This window comes from Catharus ustulatus, chromosome 18 (assembly GCF_009819885.2).
Source record: "Catharus ustulatus isolate bCatUst1 chromosome 18, bCatUst1.pri.v2, whole genome shotgun sequence".
Lineage (NCBI taxonomy): Eukaryota > Metazoa > Chordata > Aves > Passeriformes > Turdidae > Catharus > Catharus ustulatus.
In genome coordinates this window covers 5,810,438-5,833,172 of record NC_046238.1, presented here as the reverse complement: position 1 = coordinate 5,833,172, position 22,735 = coordinate 5,810,438, and the positions used below count along the sequence as shown (strand labels likewise).

At 41.5% G+C, this 22,735-nt stretch overlaps 1 protein-coding gene across 1 annotated transcript in view; it reads left to right on the top strand.

Annotated features, from left to right (window-relative positions):
* GALNT9 (polypeptide N-acetylgalactosaminyltransferase 9) overlaps positions 1–22,735 on the top strand; it is a 130,004-nt gene that overhangs the window by 13,343 nt on the left and 93,926 nt on the right. The window contains exon 2 of the mRNA XM_033075631.2: positions 10,624–10,804. Within this exon, the coding sequence (XP_032931522.1) occupies positions 10,624–10,804 (181 nt within the window). The remainder of the gene's footprint in view (positions 1–10,623; positions 10,805–22,735) is intronic.

Genomic DNA, 22,735 nt, shown 5'->3' with positions numbered 1-22,735 from the left:
AACGTGCTCTGTAGGTGGATCAAAGCAGCACATTGCTACCAAATGCATCCTCTCTTTTCCAAGGCAAGCCCAGGGGTCCTGCTGTGGGTTTGTCAGGGCCTAAATCAGCCCTAGGTCACAGTCAATTCCTACAAATACCCACATGCAATGAAGCCAATTCTGTTAATAATGAATCAGTTATTATAGCAGGGCTGGTTTTTAAAGTGCCTGTAATAGTAGATTGTAGCTTTCCCGCTCCTGGAAGTCTGAGTCAATTTATCTTTATATCAACAATAAACCAGAAAGGGCAGAAATCAAAGTAAGCAATGTTTTTATTACCGCTTTTAAATAAAACATTGTGCCAATATTTTCCCCCTAACATTACATCTTTATTTTCTCAAATTTATTGGCAATTGCTATTTATCTTCATTTCTCCTTTCTTTTGCAAAGCTATCTCATCCTTTGATTTGCTTCCCCCAGAGAATGTGGTACCTAATTCTTTTTATTTGTCCATGATAAATCCCTGATTAATTGTATGTTATAAGCAATCCATGCAACTTCATGTCTTTCATTTCTAAATAGGCTTCCTTTTATGAATATAAAGAGCTGAAGCTTTCCTTTCTAGAGCCAAAATCAAACCCAGACTCAACATTTCTTTTAACAATAGCAAAGCACTTCAAGTAAGATTCTCAGCTCTGTGGACTCCTGTTCCTCCTTTGTGAGCAGGAGACACTCAGACCTTTAGGTGGGCACATCCTTGAGTAGATAGATCTGTTATAAATGTGGCTGTCACAGGAGGACTGCATTATAACCATTTCATCCATTTTAGCTTCAAATATGCCATAATTTGTTAATTTGTAAGAATTTTGGTTTAGGTGCTGGATTCAGGACTGTATTGTTGCTGTTTAAAATGTGTCCTGTGTTTGGTTTTGAGCTGACTTGTCCTGCTGGCAGAAAATTAAATCATACACACATTAAGAGGCTGATGGAAGGAGGCACTGCTGCCTGGCATTGACAAGCAAGGCACAGCTGTGGTGTATGTTGAGATGAGATATGAAAATAAAGTGAAGGCAGGAAAGAATAGGAAAAGCAGAGATGTGAGTTCTGTCTCAACCAAATTCCCAGGCCAGGCTCCCTGAGAGGTGTCAAAGATGTGCCTGAGAAAGAAGATGCGAAGACAGGTCAAGAAAAATACACAGATCTACAGATCTAAAATAGACAGTCTGTCAGGAAAATGAGTATGTTTTGAAACCAATGTGCAATGATGCAAAAAAAAAAAAAAAAAAAAAAAAAAGAAAAAAAGTATGTCACCCTTACAGAGCTTTTAAGGCAATGCCACACTGAAAGGAAAGGGGAGGAATTTCTCTGGCTCCTGCAAAAACCAATATCCAAATTAACTGTTTTTCAAGAAATTGGGTGGAAGTATTTGAAATCTCACATCCTCAATAGCAGCTGATGTCTCCTCCCACCTGTTCCCAAGGGGAAATGTCTGATGCTAAGGTGCAGAGGCAGCAGACAGAGAACCAGACCCACTCTGACAAACCCGGGGACCTTTCCAGATAATTTCCTTCTCTGGTGGCCAATAGGAAGAGCATGGAAAGGAGAGCAGTGGATGTAGCAGCAGGTCTGGGGTTGTTAACATTGGCTCTTGATTGTGGTTGCATTGCCAGGGGTGAACTTGGTGACTAATTTCACAACAGTGGAAAATCGAGATCCACTTTGAAGCGCGATGTGACTCTGAGTTCCAGCAGCTCCCACATCTGGGTTTTGTGCTGCCATCCTCTGCTGTGCAAAATGAGCTGAAAAACCTGGAGCTTTTCAGCCATACAAATGGCAAAGTGCTCTATATGACTTTGTTGTTGGGAAAGCTGTCTGTGTGATTATGTTAGTTTAATTTAATGGCAGGCTGTTTAGGTAAATGAGCAGGGAGGAATATGAGCGTCTGCAAATAATGAGGAGCATGATTGCAAAATGATGCAGGAGATGGGCTTGTCTGGCCCTTGTTGGGGCTCTCCAAACACCCTTGAGCAGGAGAGAAGAATTTTCCTTAACCTTGGACAAAATCCCACTGAGACAGAGACCCAAGGGTGAATCCTGGGCTGAAAGGCAATAATTTGGCAGGTTGGGCAATGTCAGATGTGGTGGAGCCTTTGATGAGTTTGGACTTTATTATCAGCACAATGGAGTCTAAAACAGAATGAACCTGCATAGGACCTGAAATGAGACAGATTTTTATTTTGGTTCTTTGTGTTTAAAGTTTGTTTTTTTTTTTCCCTTTTGGAACCTATGCCTGTGGGGTTGACTGTTGTAGTGGAGCTGGTCTGAGAATAGAGCAGTCAGGGACTTCTCATCCAGAATTGCATCAGAAGTCAAAGGGGTATTTTTAATGATTGGAGGTGTGCAGTCAGCTCTGTGGGGTCAAGGAAATGTCATTGCATTGAACAGCAGCTTTCCAGCTGTGGCTGCATCCTGTCGGACCTTGGGTCACAAGTCCCTTCCTGCAGTGGCCCACTGCTTCCCTTCCCCACCTCTGATTAACACAAACAAACCCCTTGCTTTTCAAAAGATATTTCCCTCATTTATGAAATTAAAACCCTTTAACTTGGCTGAACCAGCTTGTTCCTGAATCTAATTAAACAGCCCTGAAGTTTTAATGCTTGCACCATGGAGCTTTTCAAGGAGAAGTCGCTCTCCCTTCCTCTAGAATGGCTCTGTTATTGTTTTAATGATCACTTCACCCAGGAGTTTTCACCTCTGTTTCCCTGGAAAAATTAAAGAAAATCTAATATATTGATACAGATGATCCATTTCATGTGAGTCAGTGGCACTCTGGCCGTGACAGCACCAGAGAATTCATTGCTGCAGGAGCCCATTGAATCTAATATTAGTGGCTGGGCTTTTAAAGGACACTGGGTAGTTTTATGCCCTGTTTCTACCTGTCTGGTTAAGATAATGAGGGTAATCTAATACTATGCTTCAGGGCTTTAGTTACCTGCCTATGGGGTTCAGAAGGGAACTCTGCTTGCAGGGACTGTGCAGAGTTTAATTGGCCAAGTGCTTTATCATTTGTGTTTCATTTCCTCTGAAGCCTCAGGTGTTGGCCACTGCCAGAGGACAGGTGCCAAACTGATGACACTCAGATTTTGTCTCCTTTTAATATCAGTGGGCTGCCAGGCAGATACACCAACATTTCAGCTCCTCCCCCTCAACTCCAGATTTATGCCATCACCAGAAGAGTTTTCTGGCTTTCCTCCAAAGCCCTGAAGAGAAAAATACATTTTGTGTTTCACCAACAAAAACCACGAGTCACCTGGGATTTAAAAACTTCTAGAAGAATCGTGGCATCTGTTATTTATTTAAAGATAACAAAATGATCCTTCTCTATGAATGATTTTTTTGATCATTGAAATGAAAATTTAAAAAAAAAAAAAAGCAGAGTCACACACATCTAATTTAAAATTATGCATCTGGGTTAGGGGCTTTGTATTTTGTCTCTCAAAAGATAGCCTTATATAGCTCTTCCTGCTTAAGGAGGAAATCTATTTTTGTTTATATCAAGTTTCTGGCAAAACTCTGGCACCTCTCTTATTATCTGCAAATTTGGGATTGGTGTCCTACCTCACAAATGAGCCTTTATCTTCATCTCCAGTGGACTGTACAGCTGCTATTTCTTGGTCCTTCCAGTCGTCAATCTGTTTATCTCCTCCTGAATTATCTCTTGTAATTAGAATACATTTTCTCATCTCAAGGGGTAACCAGCTCCAAATGAGTGTTCTATAAAAGCAATTACTTTTGATATTAGATATCTGTACATAAAAACACAGTATTTCTTCCAATTAAAAAGCACTAATGAATTTTGTGTCTAGAGAGGCAGTAGCCTACGCAGTGCTGCAGTTTCTGTGAAGCCAAGGAACAAAAGATTAGGCTTGTAAGAGGGCAGGGGTGTGTGTGCTGCACCACTGAATAGCAGATTCAGAGGGAACATGGCTCTGCAAGGACATCCTGTTCCTTTTTGTCCCCAGCAGGCCTTTTGTCAACACTGATGAACCAGATCTCTCCACATTGTGCCAAGATGACTAACACAGTTTGTCCTACTACTCCTGTCTTCTACACCTGGCCCTCAGTCTTTTTATTTCCTCAGACATTCCTCTCCTCTTCCTCAAAGTATTAAGTCTTGTGTTTGGCTTTATCAGAGGTGGACTCCTTCCCTCTACCGACACAGACCTGCCACCTGCCATCATCTCAAAATTACCTGAATGACTAGAGAGCTTTCATCACAAGCTTTTCTACAAAAAGGATATTTCAGAAACACCTTGACTGTGTCATATTGCCCTCATGTCCTTCTTTTTTCATTATCTTTCTTGTATCTGGTTCTTGTCTTTATTGATGATGTCCTTTGGGGTGGGATTTGTCTTGGAACCCTGAGTCTGGACTCAATGCCATGGAAACTCTAAGGAAAAAACTGTTCTGGCCAAATCCTGTCCTGGTAGGATTTACCATGTAGGATTTAAGGATTAAAGCATCAATATGGTGGGAGCAGAGTGTGCAGGGTGGAATCAGGGTCAGCTTCCAGCCCAGATGCTGAGAACAGCCCTGGGCACCTTCATGGAATTTTCCATAGGATGTATTTTGAGCACTTGACAGATATTCACATGTTGTGTCTCAGAGTGCTCTCTGCAACCTGGAAAAATCCCTGTTTAGAAAAGAAACATATGGCAAAGCACACAGGGGGCTGGATATTAGTCCTCTTCCCAGATAATCTGCACAATTTCCCAGGCCCCTGTTCTGCACTCTCTGGCTGCTGTGGGTGGGGAAGGAGCAGCCCCCTTTACAGGCAGAGCTGCCAAATCACTTCATCCCTTCACCATCATTCAGCACTCTCCTCACAGATGGATTCTTACAGGATTGCCTCTCCTCTGGGCATCAAGGCAGAAATACAATCCCAGGCTTTCCATTGGGGTCTGGAGATGAGGTTAAGCTGCAAAACCACTGCACCTCCTGTTTCTAGAGCCAAATGTTGCATATCAAGTGCTCCAGCTTTACAAGTTGCTGTACTTTTTTCCTTTTCAAGCCATCAGCTGTTGTTTGTCTTCTCCCTGATATATCTGCAGAGACACTTGGGGCTGATACCAGGCACCAGGGGACATAAACTTTTCAAGCAGGGATGCAGCAAACTTGACTACAACTATAAAAAAATAAGACTGTGGCTTTGATTTCAGATAAATGGAAGTGCTGGAGTCACTTAAATTAGATAGGGTTTTGTTTGTTGCTCTCCAATTTCCAAAAGTTGGAGCTTGTATCCCTGTGGGATGTGATTTGCTGAATGTTGCTGTATGCAAAATAAATCTCCTCCACATTCAGCATTTCTTCTAGCTCAGAAAGTGAGCACCTTTTGATATGGGCAAAATTCAGATCAGTTCTCTGGGCAGCAAATCTTGCTTATTGTGTAGGCTTGCTTCAGGGTCATGGTGGGAGAAACTGATTTGGGATATGGAAAGTTGGGATATACAGAAATTAAGGGCCAGACTCTGTTTAACATTTAGATTGAATCATGAGCTAGACACCAGCAACTCCCTATGCTGCATGCTACTGTTTGCAAAGTTGGCTGAAACACTGTCATATAGTGAAATAGTTCCAAATAAGATTTTTTTTTCCTATATTTTGTTGATCCTTGTACTTGCAACAGAAAAATGCTTTTATTTTTTCAGGTTTAGTATTGGTGCCAATGCATTCACTGAATTTATGCCTATAGGGGTGTGTGAGATGCAAGGGGCTCTTGGCACCAGCCAGCCTCTCTCTGGTGTGAGTGTGTTCTTTTAGAAATTACCAGTTAATAGTTATTTTTAGGGATCACCAAAATGAAGTTACAAACAGCTGGTGAGCTGAGACCTTTAGCTCAGTGTTCAGGCTCACTCATATTGCACTTTTCCTCCTCCAACCAGCTGCTTTCCTTGGGCATCTGCTTCCCTCTGCCATGTAGCTCCTGAAGGAGGCAGATCAGTGCCTCACTCCATGCCTCCAGGTACGCCCTTCCCTGGGGCTGTGACCTTCAGCTGAAGTTTCAGCTGCACCAGAACGAGCTCACAAAATTAGCACAATACAGTAATTCAAGGTGGAAGCGTTAGGGCTGATTCAATAGTTGCAACTGCTCTAATTCCTGCCTCTAAACAGGTGGGTTTATGTAAAAATAGCTTAAAAAGGCATTGTAGGCTGAGTCTTTTTTAAGCTGTTACTGAACTTATTCCAGAATCTCTGAACCTTTTCTTTGCAAAGCTGTAGCTAGAAATGCTAAAAGTCAGCTTTGTCAATCTATGTGGAGTTGCTGTTGTCCCTGATTTTTTTTTTTTTTTTTTTTTTTTTTTTTTTTTTTTTTTTTTTTGTTGGTCAAACTAGGATCCAAAGATTTTGTTGCCTCACATGGTATGCAGTGATATTATCAGCTGAGAAATAATAATTCTAAAAGGAAACAACTGTTTTGCTGATGAGTTTTATGTTTCCTATTTAAAACAGGTAAGTGTTTCAGGAGTCACAGGTAGAATGGCTGGGTGAATATGTCAGGTTTTTTGACCTGTGCCAGGTTTTTTAGAAGGAAATGTTTTATCCCTTCCTTTTAGGGTGCTAGAAACTGAAATACTTTTCTGCAGCTATTCAAATGTGCAGATGATCTAAGTGTAGATAAAGCTCAGAATTCTGGCTTTGGAGCCCTTCTCAAGCTGGGGCTGAGACAGCCCAGCAAGGGCATTTCGGAGATTTTGCTGCAGTTCTGACATTTTATTAATATTTTCAATTACTTATTTTTATTTTGATTTGTCAGAAGTTTAATTTTGTCTGAGAACCTTGGCTGAACCTGATTTACATCTGCCTGTAATTGTGTTGCAAATAAGAAAAAAATGATAGTAAAATAATCACAGCCATAATCTGATCTAGCTTTTGCCATAGTTTCTCATATAAATCTCCTTAGTACTTCTCCCATTGTGACAGTGTTTACAATGAAAAATAGAAGATCTCTTCTCTTCCTAGAAAATGATGCATCCTGTGGAGTAATTAATCTGGTTAAGGAACTAAGGCTGGTTTGTTCTGCTCTCCATTCTCCCAACAATTTCTGTCCTACACAGAAATCTCTGCAGTGAGAGCAATAAATTTGAAATGAATGGCAGACACTAATTATTTGTGACCTCATTGTCATCTGCAGCATGGAACAGTCTATGGCCATTCCCGGTGTAGCAGCTGCAGATATTTTTAGTCTAGAAAATTTAAAGAAAAGACAGCTTTAAAAATAGCTGCTCACTGGGCATCCCCTTTGTGCACATCCCCATTTCAGAGCTGTCCCCATGATCTCAATCCTTGGCTCTGGCTCTGTGCCTTGCCCTCATTGGCTTCTGATTCCATGGAAAAATGGAAGTTGGGACTGCAGAGAAGGAGCTGGAAGTCTGCAAAAAGCCACAAAACAAGAAGAAAACAGAAAAGTGCTCTCAGAGGAGAGCCTGGAGGATGTGCTGGAAGGTGCTTCAGCCAGACTGGGGGATGCTCACCCCATTACCTATTCCCTGATCCTCTTAATGCCAACCCATTTTTGTGAAGATGCTGCTGAACCCAAACTCCTTTTCTGTGTGATTGTTTTTTGTTTTTTAAAGGCTGACCATGCAGTAACTGTGGACTTGGGGGTTAGCAAGTCATCATCTTGACTTAGAGTGATGGGAGAAGGCTCTCTGTTGAGGAGACAATTGCTGAAGCAACAGCAAATCAACTTTGAGATGGAAAATGCAATGCAAATATGTGAGACACAGTCTGGCTAACCAACCATGCATTGAGGAACATTGCTTGTAATTGCTGCATCTACCATAATGCACATATATAAAATACAGTATACTCATTGCTCCTAAGAACTTCCAGAGACACTTTAGTGCTCTTCTTGAAGAAGGGAGCAATGTGATGTCATTTATTTAATTGCTGCTATGTACATTGGTCAATGTTCCTGCATTACTGGGATAACTGTCAGTCAGACTAGGCTGCACTTGGGGTAAAGAATGGAGAAAAAAGCTCACAGCAATATGCTCTGAGAGGAAGTTGGACAAATGGTGACTCCTTCCCAGAACAAGATCAGATTAGCAGCACAAAGAGCTACAATATCAGATTTAGGAAAAGGTATATGAAATAATTGTCATCATGCATGGCTTGGCAGGCTGTCTAACCAATTCTCTCAGGAGTGAAATAGCCAAGTGCTTGATGCTTCCTGTGGGTTGGAAGTCTCATTCTCACATTACTTGTGCCATAAAGACTCAGTGTTTTGTTCCATAAACTACAAGAGCGTATGATATGAAGAATAAAGTTTTCAACTACTGGAATTAAATTGTTGCTTCCAAATGAGCACACCACAACTTGGACACCCTTTCATTAAAGCAGGTCAGTTAATTTTAATGAAGTAATCTTCAATTTGCTTTGATGTTATATCAGAACCTAGCCCAGATGATCCCAAATGATCATCAAATGAATTTCCATGTTATAGTCTTTCAAGGATGTAGGCTTTGTCAATTTTCTGGGCTTTGTCTTTTAAAGTGCCTAATCTGAATTTTTTTTTGGAGGGAATTGCTGACTTTTCTCAGCTACTGAGCCCCCTTTAAGATTCCATATATTGGGAATGTCAAGCAGAACTTGCAGCATCACTGCTGGTGGTGTCTGTTAAATCTAAGACTGCATCATGCAGGAAGATTAGGCTGCTGTGTTTTTCCTTTTGAGTGGGGAGAGATGTAGAGTCCCAGACATGTAATTTCTGTAATTACTCAAGCAAGGAATCATTGTCAGACCAGGCATGGAGGGCTCTCTGTTTTAATTTTTGCAAAGGAAAGTCAAAGTGCCAAGTAGCCTCTCATCCTAAATTGGAACAAACAGAACAAATGTTGCAATTTTCTTCAAAATGAAGCTCCCTAAAATATTTTCAGAAATATTGAACATGGATTTGATGATTCACTTAATAAACTAGAAGAATTTCTCTGGTTTGAAATCCAGACTGGTCTTGAGTTTTATTCATGTTTCAGTGCATGGTGATGAGGAGCATGAAGGCATCAAAGGCACAAACACAAGCAAGGTCTGTCCTGATTGCAGTATTTATGTATTTTTGTTGGCAATGTCTGAAACTCAACATTAGAGTTCCTTAGTGCTGCAGGTATTCAGCCCTTTTATGTTAATTTGTGACTGTATTGTTGCACTTACCTTAGCACAGGATTTTGTCATAAAAATGGGGAAAATTGAAAATTTTACTCTTTCAGATCAGTAACGAGCCAGTGTGTCTCTGGGCTGTCCTGTCACTAAACAGAGATGGTGATGGAGCTATAACAAGAGAGAACACTGTGAGCAGTGAGGTGCAAGAGAATTCCTTCACAAAGGTCTGAACTCCTCTCCTTAATGGGACTTGGAGGAGCCAGTCCCACCTTGGTGCTGCCATGTGTGTTTGTTGCTACCAAATGCTGACAGTTTCTTTCTTTTTAATTGTTTAGTTGAAATAATGACATTTTCCTCTCAAAAAAGTCTTGATTTGAAAAATGTTGAGTGGGTCAAACTCTAATTGCTTTACTTGGTATGGTAAATGGTTTGGGGGAGGGTCACACATTCCTGTATGGTGTTCCCAGGATTATTATAAATACCTTTGTCGCTTATAATGACTTGTTGATAGCGAGCCTCTTGGAAAGGAAAGCTTTGACATTAAACACAGGATATTTGAGGAGCTTATTATGAGGATTCAGCACCAAATTAAATGCCTGTTGCCATGGAGGAGGTTCCTGGCAGCGTGATCATATGGGCATTTTTTATGTTGGTTTAGTTTTGTTTGACTTTTATTTTTGAGTTGACCAGTGAGTGAAATCTGTAAATGCATTGTTGACTGGCTAATTTCTCAGCACTAACCAGTGCTGCTGCTGTGGGCTGTACAGAGCTGAGCATCTTACATATTTCATTTGTCAGATGTGAAGTACAGAGGAAATCTGGAGTGATTCCCAGGTGGAGTGTCAGCTCCATTAAAATAGTTTCAGCACATCTTTGTGTCAACAGGCTGGGCAGAGTGTGTGTTTGAGTCCAAATGACCCATCTGTTGACTCAGGCAGTGAAATCAGGGTTATCCTGTATTTCCTACCCAGCAGAAGCTGGTGACCAGTCCACAGCTGTGTCCCCAACATGGGAACCAAACCTTGACCAGAGCTGCAGTGGTCCTGGAGTCACAGAGCAGGTACCAGAGCTGACATTAATGTGGAGTTAAGCTGGCACACCCACATGTGGCAGAAATTCAACATCTCTCCCTTAAAATGAGTGAAGCTTTAATGGGCTACATGAGGAAACCCTCCAGCTCTAATGGGGAAAATTTTTTCTTAATTATCTTAACAATAATTAGGCATTTTGGAAAAGAAGGAATTGTGAAAGCTGCTAATTGATTCTTTATAGTTTGCTCATTATGCACAGATACTACAGGATGTGTTGATTTGGACTTTGGTTTGAAAAGCTGAGGATAATTTCCACAGAGCCTTGAGGAAGAGCTGAGCTACCTGGGAGTTCAGATCTCATTTCTCTGAGAGCATTCTGTGGTCACAGAAGAGGTTCTATCCATACCCTTTATATTAACAATTTGATTTTTTTTTTTTTATCTGTTTCATTTAGGTTTGGCAAAGCCCATGGGATTAGTTGAAGGTCCAGGAGGCTTGGGCCAGGGGGGAATGGCTGCTACCCTGAGAGATGATAGCCATGAATCAGAGACTAAGTATGAAGAATATGGTTACAATGCCCAACTCAGTGACAGGATATCACTGGACAGGTCCATCCCTGACTACAGACCAAAAAAGTAAGTTGAATTCTGCATTATTATTTGAAGTAAGGGATTGATTGTTGTTCTGCTGACCCATTCTTCTCTTCACACATTTTCCTCGTTGGAATAATTAATAAGCATGTTCAAGACCTCAGATCAAAACTTACATCAGGATGTCAGTGCTTTTTGGGTTTGGTTCATTTAGAAAAGGCCTTCAGAGGTTGCAGATTTAGTCTGTGCTTCTTGTAGTCATGTGCAGTGGGAGGGGAGAATGCAGCAAACACTTTCTAGTCACTGGTCCCTTAAAAATAACCCCAGCTTATCAAATCAATTGTCTTTAATTGCATTTGATATTCTTAGAATTGTTTAGTCAGGGCTTGCAGTGTGCTGAAACATGGACTAAGTGCAATCCATCGGGGTCCTGTAATTGCAGTAAGGTTTTTTTTGTCTTTGGAATGTGTGTCTATTTTTATTCCAGTGTTTATAGTCTTCACACGCCTGTGCTATGCTTGACATCGCAATTACATGTTTATTATTTGCACTGATTTATTATATTTTGTATTAAATAACTTTCAAATCTTTCATATTTATGGAGTTACATATTTTCCAGATGAGACATCCGCACTATCATCCCATGAATGACAATCAGTAATGTCTTAATGCAGAGGAGATCAGCAACAATGCCTCGTTGCTCTCAGGAGACAGAATTGAAAAGAATACTTAATTAATTTCTAATAATAATCTTCTGTTTTAAAAGACCCACTGGGGCTCCTAGACAGAATTGAAAGTTAAATAAAAAAGTATCCTATTAAGTGGTGAGAAAAGTTTAGCCAAGCTAAACAGCTGTGCTCTGTGAGTAGATTGCAATTGAATTAGGATTTTAGGCAGTTCAAGCTGCCAAAAACAAAACTTCAGCTTAACTACAAATTTCATTAGCTGTGTAACATATTAAACTGATCTCAGAAGTATTGACTCAGCCATTTGTTTTCTCAAACCCTTGCTACAGAAAAGAAAACTCAGGTAACAGAATTGGCAAAGAGAAAACAATCTAGTGCCTTGATACCATGTTTGATGCTCAATGGTCTCATCTCTCCTCTCTTGATTATTATAAAAATCCATCATGGAATTATGCTGGGGGAAGAGGAGTCTGTAGTTATGCCAGTGTTGGAGTTGTGCATCGGATCTGGCCCAGAGACCCTAAAGTCAAAGTGAAGTTTCCCAGATGAAGGTCGGTGAGGTTTGACCTGGCTGTTTTTCGCTGCTGTGGTCAGGGGGATGAGGATAAATGAGTTGTGTTCTAGGAAAGGCAAAAGCAAAGGCTGCAGAGCTCCAATCCAGCTCAGCTGTCAGAACCATGACACCATTTGCATTGCAGTGATGTTTCACTCCAGATTATGCTCTCCCACAGCTTTACTGAGAAACTTTGGTGAGTCATTCAGATGAGCTTTTTGACATTCTCGTTGTGGGTATCTCATCAGGCCATGCCACATGATTAGATATCTGTGTACTGGGAGAAGTGCCTTCCTTGTCATGTTTTGACACTTCTGAGCTGGTTCTAGTCAGATCTAGATGCTGCAATTGCACTTGCCTCTAGATGCTTGTGAGTCACAGAACAACCCTTCAGACTGAATTTGCTATGGAGAATGAATGACAGTGGAGGAAGCAGAAAGTCTTGGTGTAAGAAGACATTTCCCCGCTGAGATGGATTGAGAGCAGCCCTGAGGAGGAGGAGGATGGAGGGGTGTTGGTTATGGAGCTCAACATGGCCCAGTGCACTCAGAGTCCAGAGCACCAAGCGTGTCCTGGGCTCATCCCTCCCAAGGGCAGCAGGGAGGGGAGGGGGCTCTGCCCCAGCTGTGAGACCCCAGCTGGAGCTGCATCCAGCTCTGCAGCCCCAGCACGTACCACAGGACCTGCACCAAAGCTGAGCTTGGCTCCTTGCTTTAGACACTCTGCTCCAATTATGTTTTGGAGAGAACTGAAACTCCAGGAGCTTCAGACAGACTTTGCAATACCACTCTTGTCCAATTTCTCTGTGTGCTGACTTGCCCAGTGGTCTCATCTCTCCACCTCTCACTTCCCAGTTTCCTTGTGATTTATATTCATATCATTCCCAGAGCTGTTCATTTTTAAAAGAGAGAAGCAAGGTAGAATCAATGTCCAAGGCCATGTACAAAGTCCATGGCCAGCCTATGAATAAAAGCATCTGAATTTGCATTCCCAACGTATTAAACTCTCCTTTCTCCCCATTCTGGTTTCCATTTAAAATATTCAATCTATATATATTCACAAGCCAGTATTAAAGATATGAACTGGGACAATTTATACTCAAGTCTACAATGCACAGGCACAATTTATGAAAGTAAACATGATTTCAGTATGCAAACTCAGGACTTGTAATATTCCAAGCTTGAGGAGAAATATTGTATTTTAGTTCATTTGAACTCCCCTTTTACTTTTGTCCACTCTCTTTTACTGATAGAATAAGCCTTCTATTCCATCTACAAGCATAGTTCATGAATATTTGGCAGTTTAATTGCTTTTCACGATGTATTTTCATCCCCATGCAGCAAATTAAAAAATATGTTGCACTACAGAGGTGCAGAGCCAGCCAGCGTGACCATGAAGGCTCCTAAATTGGAGTCACCTCCCTGTCCTTCCCCTGCAGCAAAGTCTCAAGCCTAGGTGGGTACTCCTGCCCTCCAGATGCTTTTCTCACATTTTGTTCTGCTTTCCTACCTGCAGCTGCCACTGCAGATACTCCTTTTAGCTGAGAAACCTTTTCTTTAGGGTAAGAATTTCTCTTGGTGCAGGAGACAAGTGCAAATTTTGTGCGTGTTGTGTTTGTGTGCCAAATAGAGGAAATGGCAGTAAACTGCTTGCTTGTGATTACAGAATTGCAGTTTGATTCTAGCATGGTATGATAAATATAGCTCAGCTTTTTCTTCTCAATAACAGGGGTTTTTAAATATCTATCAGATATGTATAAATAATATAATATTTGAAGTTTTTCAAGGGCCATACCACTGTAGAAAATATGTTGTGGAGAGGTCAGGATGTTTAATGTCCTGATTTCTCTTCCCAGCAGTAAAATATTAGCAGGACTTCTAGCCCTCACTAACACTTCTTATTTCTTCCATGAAATGGAAGAAAGAGAAGCTTTTCTCATAAGGAACAGGTTATTTTTGTTTTGCAAGCACATGGCTAAGCTAGAGCTTGTTCTGTGGTTCTCTGGGAAAAGTGTTATTTGATGGTGAAGTGTTATTGGAGTAATTTCCATACATGTTCTTCCATATATAAAATGAGTTATTGTGATTGAAAAAACCTGAGCACTAAGTGAAAATAATCTACTGATGCCAATGAACCTTGTGTGTAGGAAAGCATGAGAACATGTATCTGTGTCACTTTTCCTCCCAATATCAGGTGTAAATAGTCCTGAATCCTGCCCCTGGGGGTGCTGTAAAATCTGCTGGGCTCTGTCCATGCCTTTCTTACAGAATGTCAAAGGGAAAATGTCTGACTGAGTGGTCAAAACCAGGCCTGGAGCAACAGAGCTGAGATTTTGGTGGAGATTCTGCAGTTCCCAGGGTCAGCCACCTAAACCCCTGCAGGCACTGAGGTTTCCCTTGGCCATGGCAGGCTGGCAGAATTCATCCTCCTGCCCTTTTGGGGGAATTACATCTCCAGCACAAAATACCAGCCCCTGCTGCAGTGACAAAGGATCAGACTCAACCCTCCCCAGTCATGCACGAAGGCAGAGGTGCTAAGGCCCCATGTAACAGTAAATTTTGACTTTATCAAAGTTAAAGAAAGTAGAAAAAGTCCAAAACCTTAGGGAATGTCATTCAAAGACAGGAGCAAAGGCCCCCAGACTTCCAAAAGCTGTTTGTTTTACAGTGTAGCATGCTGGAAAATTGGGAAGTGTCAGCTAACCAGATGCTTTCAAACCTAAGCTTTGTCTCTCAGGATAAAATCAATTCCCCTGTTCTTTTTGATGCACAGGCTGGATAGCAAGGGGTTGAATTGAACAGGTGCAGCACCTGTAAATCCAGCATTTGCTATCTTTCTATCACTTGACTTTGCAACTTAAATAACTTCAGGAGTTTCTTTACATGCAGGACACATCCACACACGCAGACACACACACTCAGGCACTTGTCAAAACCACTTGCTGTCATGCATTATGCATACTTTTGAGAAAAGTTAATATGATCCTGCAGCTTCCATAATGGCTAAATTGGCTTTTACACAGAATTGTCGCTGCTTGGTGAGGATCTTTAATTTAACTGATCTCTTTTTGTGCAACTGGATGCCGAGTGCATTGTGGCAGTTCAGTGATAACAACAATATTAATATATGGATTCAGTCTGCTGGCTCTGTCAGCCAAAGAAGATATTTCTTTGTGTTGCGGTCATGGATGTTTGTATTGAGAAAATTCAGCCCTAAAGAACAAACTTATTAATGCCTTGGCAACTCAAGTCTTTAGCCATAAAATGCAGAGAAATCTGGGTCTCGAGGAAATTGCTTTCATTTATTCAGTTCTTTATGGAGGCAAGCAGTTCTGTGGTTTGCCATAGACATCTCACAAAAGCACAAGAATTGCATCTCTAGGGCTGTGAAGTGTAATTAATGGTTCAATCCACTCCATACCTAAGGAAAAGCTTTTTTAATTACCTATCAAAAAGAATTCTGGAATTGATCAAATAGTGTCACCAAGGGGGCAGGCTTGGTAAATAGACCTCTGATTTGTTCATTCAAAGGTTTAATAAGAGCAGCCTGAGCGGGGCCAGCAGCTGGAGAGCAGCTCTGCTGTCAGGGAGCAGAACACTCACCCCTAACCTCGACCCTTGTCTTGGTGGCAGATCTCAGTGCAGTCCCTGAGCTGCTGCAGCCAGCAGCTCTCCTGAGCCACAGCAGGGCTGTGTTTGCAGTTTCTCTGTGGGCAGGAGGCTCAGTGCCGTGGCTGGATGGCCCCTGTGCTGGATGTTGCTGCAGGAGCAGGGCACCAAGGCTCATGGCTTTAGAGCATCAGCTTTTGGGTCAGGGCTTTGGAGAAGGCTGGGTCTGGCATTATTTGGTTTTCCCCACTCCTGCTGCTTGCTCTGACCCGTTTTTCAGATCCTCTGGGGATGTTGGGTGTTCTTTGAGCCACTTAGAGAAATGACTCAAGAAACTCCAAATTAAAACAGACCCTTAGGATCCTTTCCAGGTTAGCCAGAGTGCAGTGCAATGGGCCTCTTTGCAGGGAATATTTGATGTGGAACAGATTCAGAGCTTTTCAGGAATCAGAATTTCTGATTAGTAGAAAATGACAAGTGAAAAAAAAAAATTGCCTAAAAATATTTTGTGTTAGGCTGAACATCTTCTGTAAAATGTCTGTTTAAACAAACTGTTTAGACCAATGAAACATTTAATTTCCCATTTAAAAAATCACTCTTGAAATGATGAATTTTCCATTACTGGCTTATACCAATACTTTCAGATTAAATATCAGGCCACAGTAAAATGAAACATTAGTTGAAATTAGGCATTTTGTTTTCTTAAGCAGAACTGTTTCACAGTCAAAGTATAGGCATGATATTTTGATTTAAATTGGGCTTATTTTTTATAGGAAAGCATTTGACTCTTTTTTTTTGCACCCACTCTCAATCAATCTAAAACACCATGCTAAAATTCTGAAAAATCCTTTTTTTTGGCCACTCTGAACATATGACGTAAATTGAAGCAGAGAGAATGAAAAACAGAGAGAGAAAATTGAGCAGACAGAATTACCTCTGGGCAACAGATTAAGATTGTTTATTGGAGGGAAATTCAGTAAGAGATGAAACTAAGTGAAGTGTTTGAATTAGATCCCAAATCAATGTCCAGACGTGGATTTTGAGCAGGGAGGAGAGGGGTGTGGACACATACTCTGGGAGTTCATGCAGCTGTTGAGCAGCTTTGCCAACTTACATGGGCTGGGCATTTTCCTACAGACAGCACCTTTGCATGCACATGATTTGTGTGAGCCACTGGAGATGCAGCCCCAGGGAGATGCAGCCAGGTTTCAGCTGAGTTTTGCCTTGCCCACGAGCAGGAGGAGCTGGTGTGAGCTCAGTAAATCCCTGTGCTGCTTCCTCTGCAGTGAGCTGGGCTCTGACCAGCTCCTCCTCAGCATTTCTTGTTGTAGTTCTGACTCAGATCATTTGGGATATCAGCTGACAACCTAAATTCACTCATGCTGCTGCCCCTGGGCCAGCTGTGTTTATTTGTGTATCCCTGTGTACGCCACAGGCTTGTCACTGCATTTTGGGAAATGTTTCTTGCTTGGCTGTAAGGGGCTCAGACTGGAACTGTGCAAAGCCCTCAAAGGAGAGGAAGAAAATCACCTGTTTGGCTGGGCAAGAAAACTCTGAGGAAGTCATAGGTACTGCCAGCCCCTACACCCCAGTGCTCTTATCAGCTCTTATCAGCTCTTACCAGCTCTTATCAGTCCCTCTGTAGCTGTCACTGAGTCCTGGAGTCATGACCTGACCCTGTTTATGAAGGCACTTCTGTCTTCTCACAGCCCCTGCTGGAGCTTTGCTCAAATAATGATTGATTAGGTGGAATAGGGGCTCAAACCTTGTTCTCCCAAATCCCAGGTGACCTTTGGGTCTTTGTGTGTTTGGTTAGTTGTGCAATGTTGAGTTACTCCAGTGAGAAGACTGAGGAATAGGTTTAAACAGTGACACTGTTTCCCAAAAATAATAAAAAAAGATATTGAGAAACCTTCCATCCCGTTTTTGAGGCCAGTACCCCAGTTTTCTGCAGGACATGGTTCAGGAGCAGAGTCCATGCTGTCTCCATAGCAGCAGTGCTGGACACATGGCAGTATCTCAGTTATTTCTGATATTCAATAGATGTTTTCTCTGGCTTTCCCATTAGATTCATTATTGATTCCCTTTTGTTTAGTGCTAGGCTTTCCAATTAAGTAGTGACTTTAATTATACTGCAAAGTGTATAACATAGGTCTTGATTATTAACACTGACCCCTGGGATGAAAGGAGCACAGAAAGGCTAAATTAAAAAGAACCATAAAAATGAACAACCTTTTCCAAAAATCCACCTTATATTCAAATGCAGTAATTTTCCTCTTCTGCATTTTTGCAGTGCCTTTGTGTATACTAATTGTTGAAGACAAGTTCTGCATGACTGTCAGCACTAATAAATGTAGATTTAGTGAAGGCTGAATTTGATTAACTAGGGAGTATGAAAAATAACTGATTGCAATGTTGTGTTTAAATGCAGTGAGACTGGAAGCCATTCCCTGCAATTTGTCTGCACCAGAATGTACTCTTGAATACATGAATAGTTTACCTAAGGTGGGTTGCATAACAGTGACTGGAAATGAGATCTCTAATTTAGGGTGATGGACTTGGCTGCCCAGGTAGGGGATGGAGATGCCATGGTAGCATTGCTTTTCTCATGCACAGTGAGATGTCCTCAGGAGCCAGCTTCAGCAGGATTCCAGGTGAATCCAGCCCAAAGTCACGCAGAAACAAGGCCAGATTTCTGTGCTAGCAACACTCATGGAAGAATGACCTGGGAGGAAAAGGAAAAAATGATCCAAAAGCTGGTTTGCATCCCTCAGCTTTTCTCATCCATCCTCAGACTAAATGTGTCTCATGTGACCTGCACATCCACCTGAAGCACCACTGGTTGGGTTTTTTTTTTCCTTTTAAAGTATGCTTTAGAGACTGTGGTAATTTTTAGAACTTGAAAACAGAAAGCCACAGTATTTCCATGGCAGAAAGAGTATTTCCTCCTAAAGAAGAGCAATGGTGGGGTGCTGTCTACAAATTCTGTGAGCTGTTCTTTCAAAGGTAAATGCATATCTGTAGTGCAGAAGCACTGCTGAGATCCAGCCAGGACTTGCAGCTGTGTGCTGGCATTTCAGAATTTCTTTCATTTCCCTCCCCTGAGCCCATGGCTGGTTGTTGCCTGCTATCACTTCCAGGGAGAAAAGGGTATTCCTGTAAATTTCTGAACTGTCATGTTATGTTACACTCCATGATATCACATTACAGGATAAAAAGAAGTAACAGAACAAGACAGGCAGTGAATTCAGGGTGGTATTTCTTTTCCTTTTATGTTTCCTTGCATGTACCTCTGTTACACTATATCTGAGATTCTTTGTAGGGCTTTGAAGGAGCTCTGATGGTTTGAAATAATATTTCCCATTTCTTTCTTAAAAGGTTTATGCAAATTTAGTTCTGCTGACAGTGTGAGGTATGTATTATCTCCAGATGTAGCTTTAAAAAATCGAGTTCTTATTCCTATTTTATTTGGGTAGGTTTCATAGTATAGGAAAGTCAAGGTTTCAGGTCACATAACCTCAAGGTTTTTTAGTTGTTGTTTCTGTCTTTGTGATAAAAACATGAACAGGCCAAAATGTCAGACAATTTACTCTTCTGTCTGAAATAAAACTGAATTGTGAACTCCAGGTTGATGCAGTGTTTCATTTTAATAGTGTCAGTTCATGCTTGTTTTGCCTGTGTCTCCTGTTTTGAGTGAATTTAGTGCTAATAAAAGTGAGAGACTCTTAAAAGTAGCCAGAGCCAGAAGTACCTGACAGATACAGGCTGGCAAATGTGAGCTCCCTGTCTTGGTTAGCTTGATCTAGATGCTATCCAAGGTTTGGTTTCTCTGAGACAGCACCTGCCAGTTAAGCTGTTTCAAAGTTTTATGATATTGGAGTGTGAGAATTCTATTTTCTGTTCCTCCAGCTTTCTGAAATGTTCTTGTCTTCTGTTACATTGCTTCTAGATCTTCTGCTGTGGTCTCAAAAACCACAGGCAGCCCAGGCCACCTTGCTGAATGCAGCACCAAAGGAGCTTGGTCTAAGGTCACTCACAATTTCAGGATTTATCAGTGAGGCTCCAGGCAGCTTTAAATTACTGCAGGTATCATCTCTGTGCATTGCTTCTGCACAAGCTCCCTGTTTCTCATCTTCTAGAAACAAAGCCCTCTGGAACTGCCTTTTACCCGTGTGAGATGCCTTCAAGTTGTCAAATAGTTCCTTAATTAGTTTATTTTCTTCTTAGCTCCAGGGGGTGAGTATGTTATTTATTCAATGCTACCTGACTTTTGTTAGTCTGCATTTATGCAGTTTGTCTCCTGAAGGCCCCAGCAGTGGGCTGCCTCTGGGGGATATAAAACACTCCTCTCAGGCACACACAGTACTTCAGATTGAATAATGGTGCAATATTAATAGCAGCAATAATAATTAAAACAGTGCACTAAAATACCCTGGGGTGTTGTTGCTAAGTTAGTCTGAACCCCTAAAATTTCAGAGAGAAGGCATAAATTTCAGCTGTTTCCATCCACAAAGTGAAGTTGTCTCATTCAGTGACTGGAGTAAGCTTTCATCCCTGCTGTGGATGTTTCATTAGGACACAGCTCTCCCAGAGGGTCATGGTGCAGTTTACATTAAACTCAAGATAAAAATGACATTGAAGCTTTGCTCCTGTATTTTCTACACTGCCTGAAAACAAATGCTTGACCTCCAGCTACTCCACTGGCTTATTGCCTTGGTGTTATTAACCTGTGTGTACCAGGAGACAGGGAATTTGTGTTCTGTTTGCTCAGGGAGGAGCACTCCCCTCCTTTGCCTGACAGACCTGAGAATCTATGGAAGCACTGGGGGGAAAGTTTCTCTGAGTGCAACTCTGAGCAAACAGCCTGGAAGGATCTGGCAGAATGTGTGTGTCTGCAGATGAGGGTGAGGAAGGGCAGGATTGTGAGCAGACCCTCAGCCTGCTGGGCACACACTCATGGTACAGCTCTGTGCCCCCAGTGCAGAGCACTCCCTCCTGCCTTTCTCTGTGGTGGCAAATTAATTTAACTCTGCAAACACTGAGGATGTGGATTTAAAATGCTTGGGATCTGTGGACAAGATACCAGACAATATAAAGTGAAAAGGGAAGCAGTTTCTCAGCAGGCTGGTTTGGGCAGGAGCAGTGCAGAACACTGAAGTGCTAAAATGGACAAACCTCAGAGCCAGGAAAGGGCTCTGAGTGCCCTTGGCCTGCTCAAATTCCCAGCCTCACTTAACTGTGTTACCTGATCTAGGACATGTGCCTAATTTCTGTCAACCTGAGGGAAAAGCAAGCACATGTTGACTTGTTTGGTCTTTTTAAAATTAGGATAAGAGCTCATAAAGATAAAAATCCCCATACCTTGCACTCTTTTGCTGCTATAAAGTGTGCTTTAGATGTTAGCTCTGTGCTAGACAGTAAATGTGGCTGAATTTTTAAAAACTTTTTTTCATTTCTAAATGTAACCAAAGCTAAAAAGAATCACAAGTTTTCTCAATTTATACAAACTGAAGCTGTATAAATAGTTAGAAAGGAACTGTTGTTAACATTTAACTTCTAAATGCATGAAATTGTTGAATACTGTGCTGTTCACCTCTAACTAGCCTTTAATTTAAACAAAAGCTATAAAAGTGCAATTAGGCTCCAGTCCAATGAAGCATTTAAATATGTTCCTAGTTTTAAGTGTATGAATAACCTCAGTGAAGTTGAGACAAGCTCAGGTGCTTTACTTGAGTAGGACATTTCACAGAGTGGTTGTAATGCACAGAGAACAATCCTGCAAGTATCACTGGAGGAGATTCAGAGAGGAGAGAAGTCCCATCTGCACCTCAGCATTTGGCTGCTCTTGCCTCATGATTTATCCTATGGGACCCTAGAGTTCATGGAGAGCTTTGGATGTGCTCCATCATCTGATTGTCAGGCAGCTTCCTACCCACACACAGCACATGCACCTTCCTTTGTCCTCTCTGCCTGACTCAGAGTTTTTATAAACACTCTGCTGCTGCCACCAGGCTCTCTCCTCAATCCCATATAAAGCATCTAAACATGGTGGATTTAATACTCCCATTTCCAGTGCTAAATCAATGTTTTTTATGCATTTGTTCTTGGAACGCTGCTCTATTTGAACCATAATTCCTCCCACATTCCATAAACTTGGTTCTGTTTTTACTCTGATAGGAATTGATCATTTAAAGTAAGAGGGAGCCCATGACTACTGTTCAAACATTTCAAGGCCATTGCTGGTTAGTGAAATGAGTTTGTTCACCACCTCAGCTGGGATTACCAGGGCATCATTACCTTTCTGGGCTACAAGCAGCCTTGCAGCAGCTGGGACAAGTCAAGATTAAAGAGCCTCTCACTACAGCTTTGGCAGGCAGTGGTGGAGTTGATCCAGTTTATGGCTGATCTCCCATTTGGTGGTTTACTCCTCCAACCATCCTGTATTTGAACATAGGTAGAAAGAAACATTCTGCTGCATAACTGAATTTGACCAAAGATTAAAACTGGTCTCCTGTGAAATATGCTGGAGCCTATTAAAGAAGGGATTCTTTGCCAAACGTTGTTGTATATCCTCCCAAGACCATAAAAAACATTGTTAGCTGAAGTGATAGTGGAAAAATATTGCATTCCACTATTCTCCTCCTTACCACTACACTGCAATGTGACAGCAAGCCTGTAATGAAATTCATGAAGAGCTCTGCAGCAGTTACCTTGAAAACTTTTTTATTGCCCTGCATTTCCAGGTAACACTGTGATACTCAGCCTCTGTCCAGCACCAGCTGAGGCAGAGATAGTCAAATTTAAACAAAAGTACCTGGAATTTTTAATGCAAAATACTTGCAGCACATTTTTAATAGTCAAGGATAACTTCCTGTATTTACATATTATTATCTGAATAACAAATAGCTTCAAGGGTACAGCAAACTGCTCTGTGCAAATGGAAAAGGGTGAGTTTACTCTTATGCATTATTTATTGAAAATAATTCCTTTGATTTCATCAATTTCCACTGCTTTTCCCTTATGTCTGGCACAGGCTCAGTAGGCAATAGAGAGGAGCTTCAGAGGAGGTGCTATCTTCAGAAATGTAACCTGCTGTTGGATATCTGGGCTCTTACCCCCTCACTCCCTG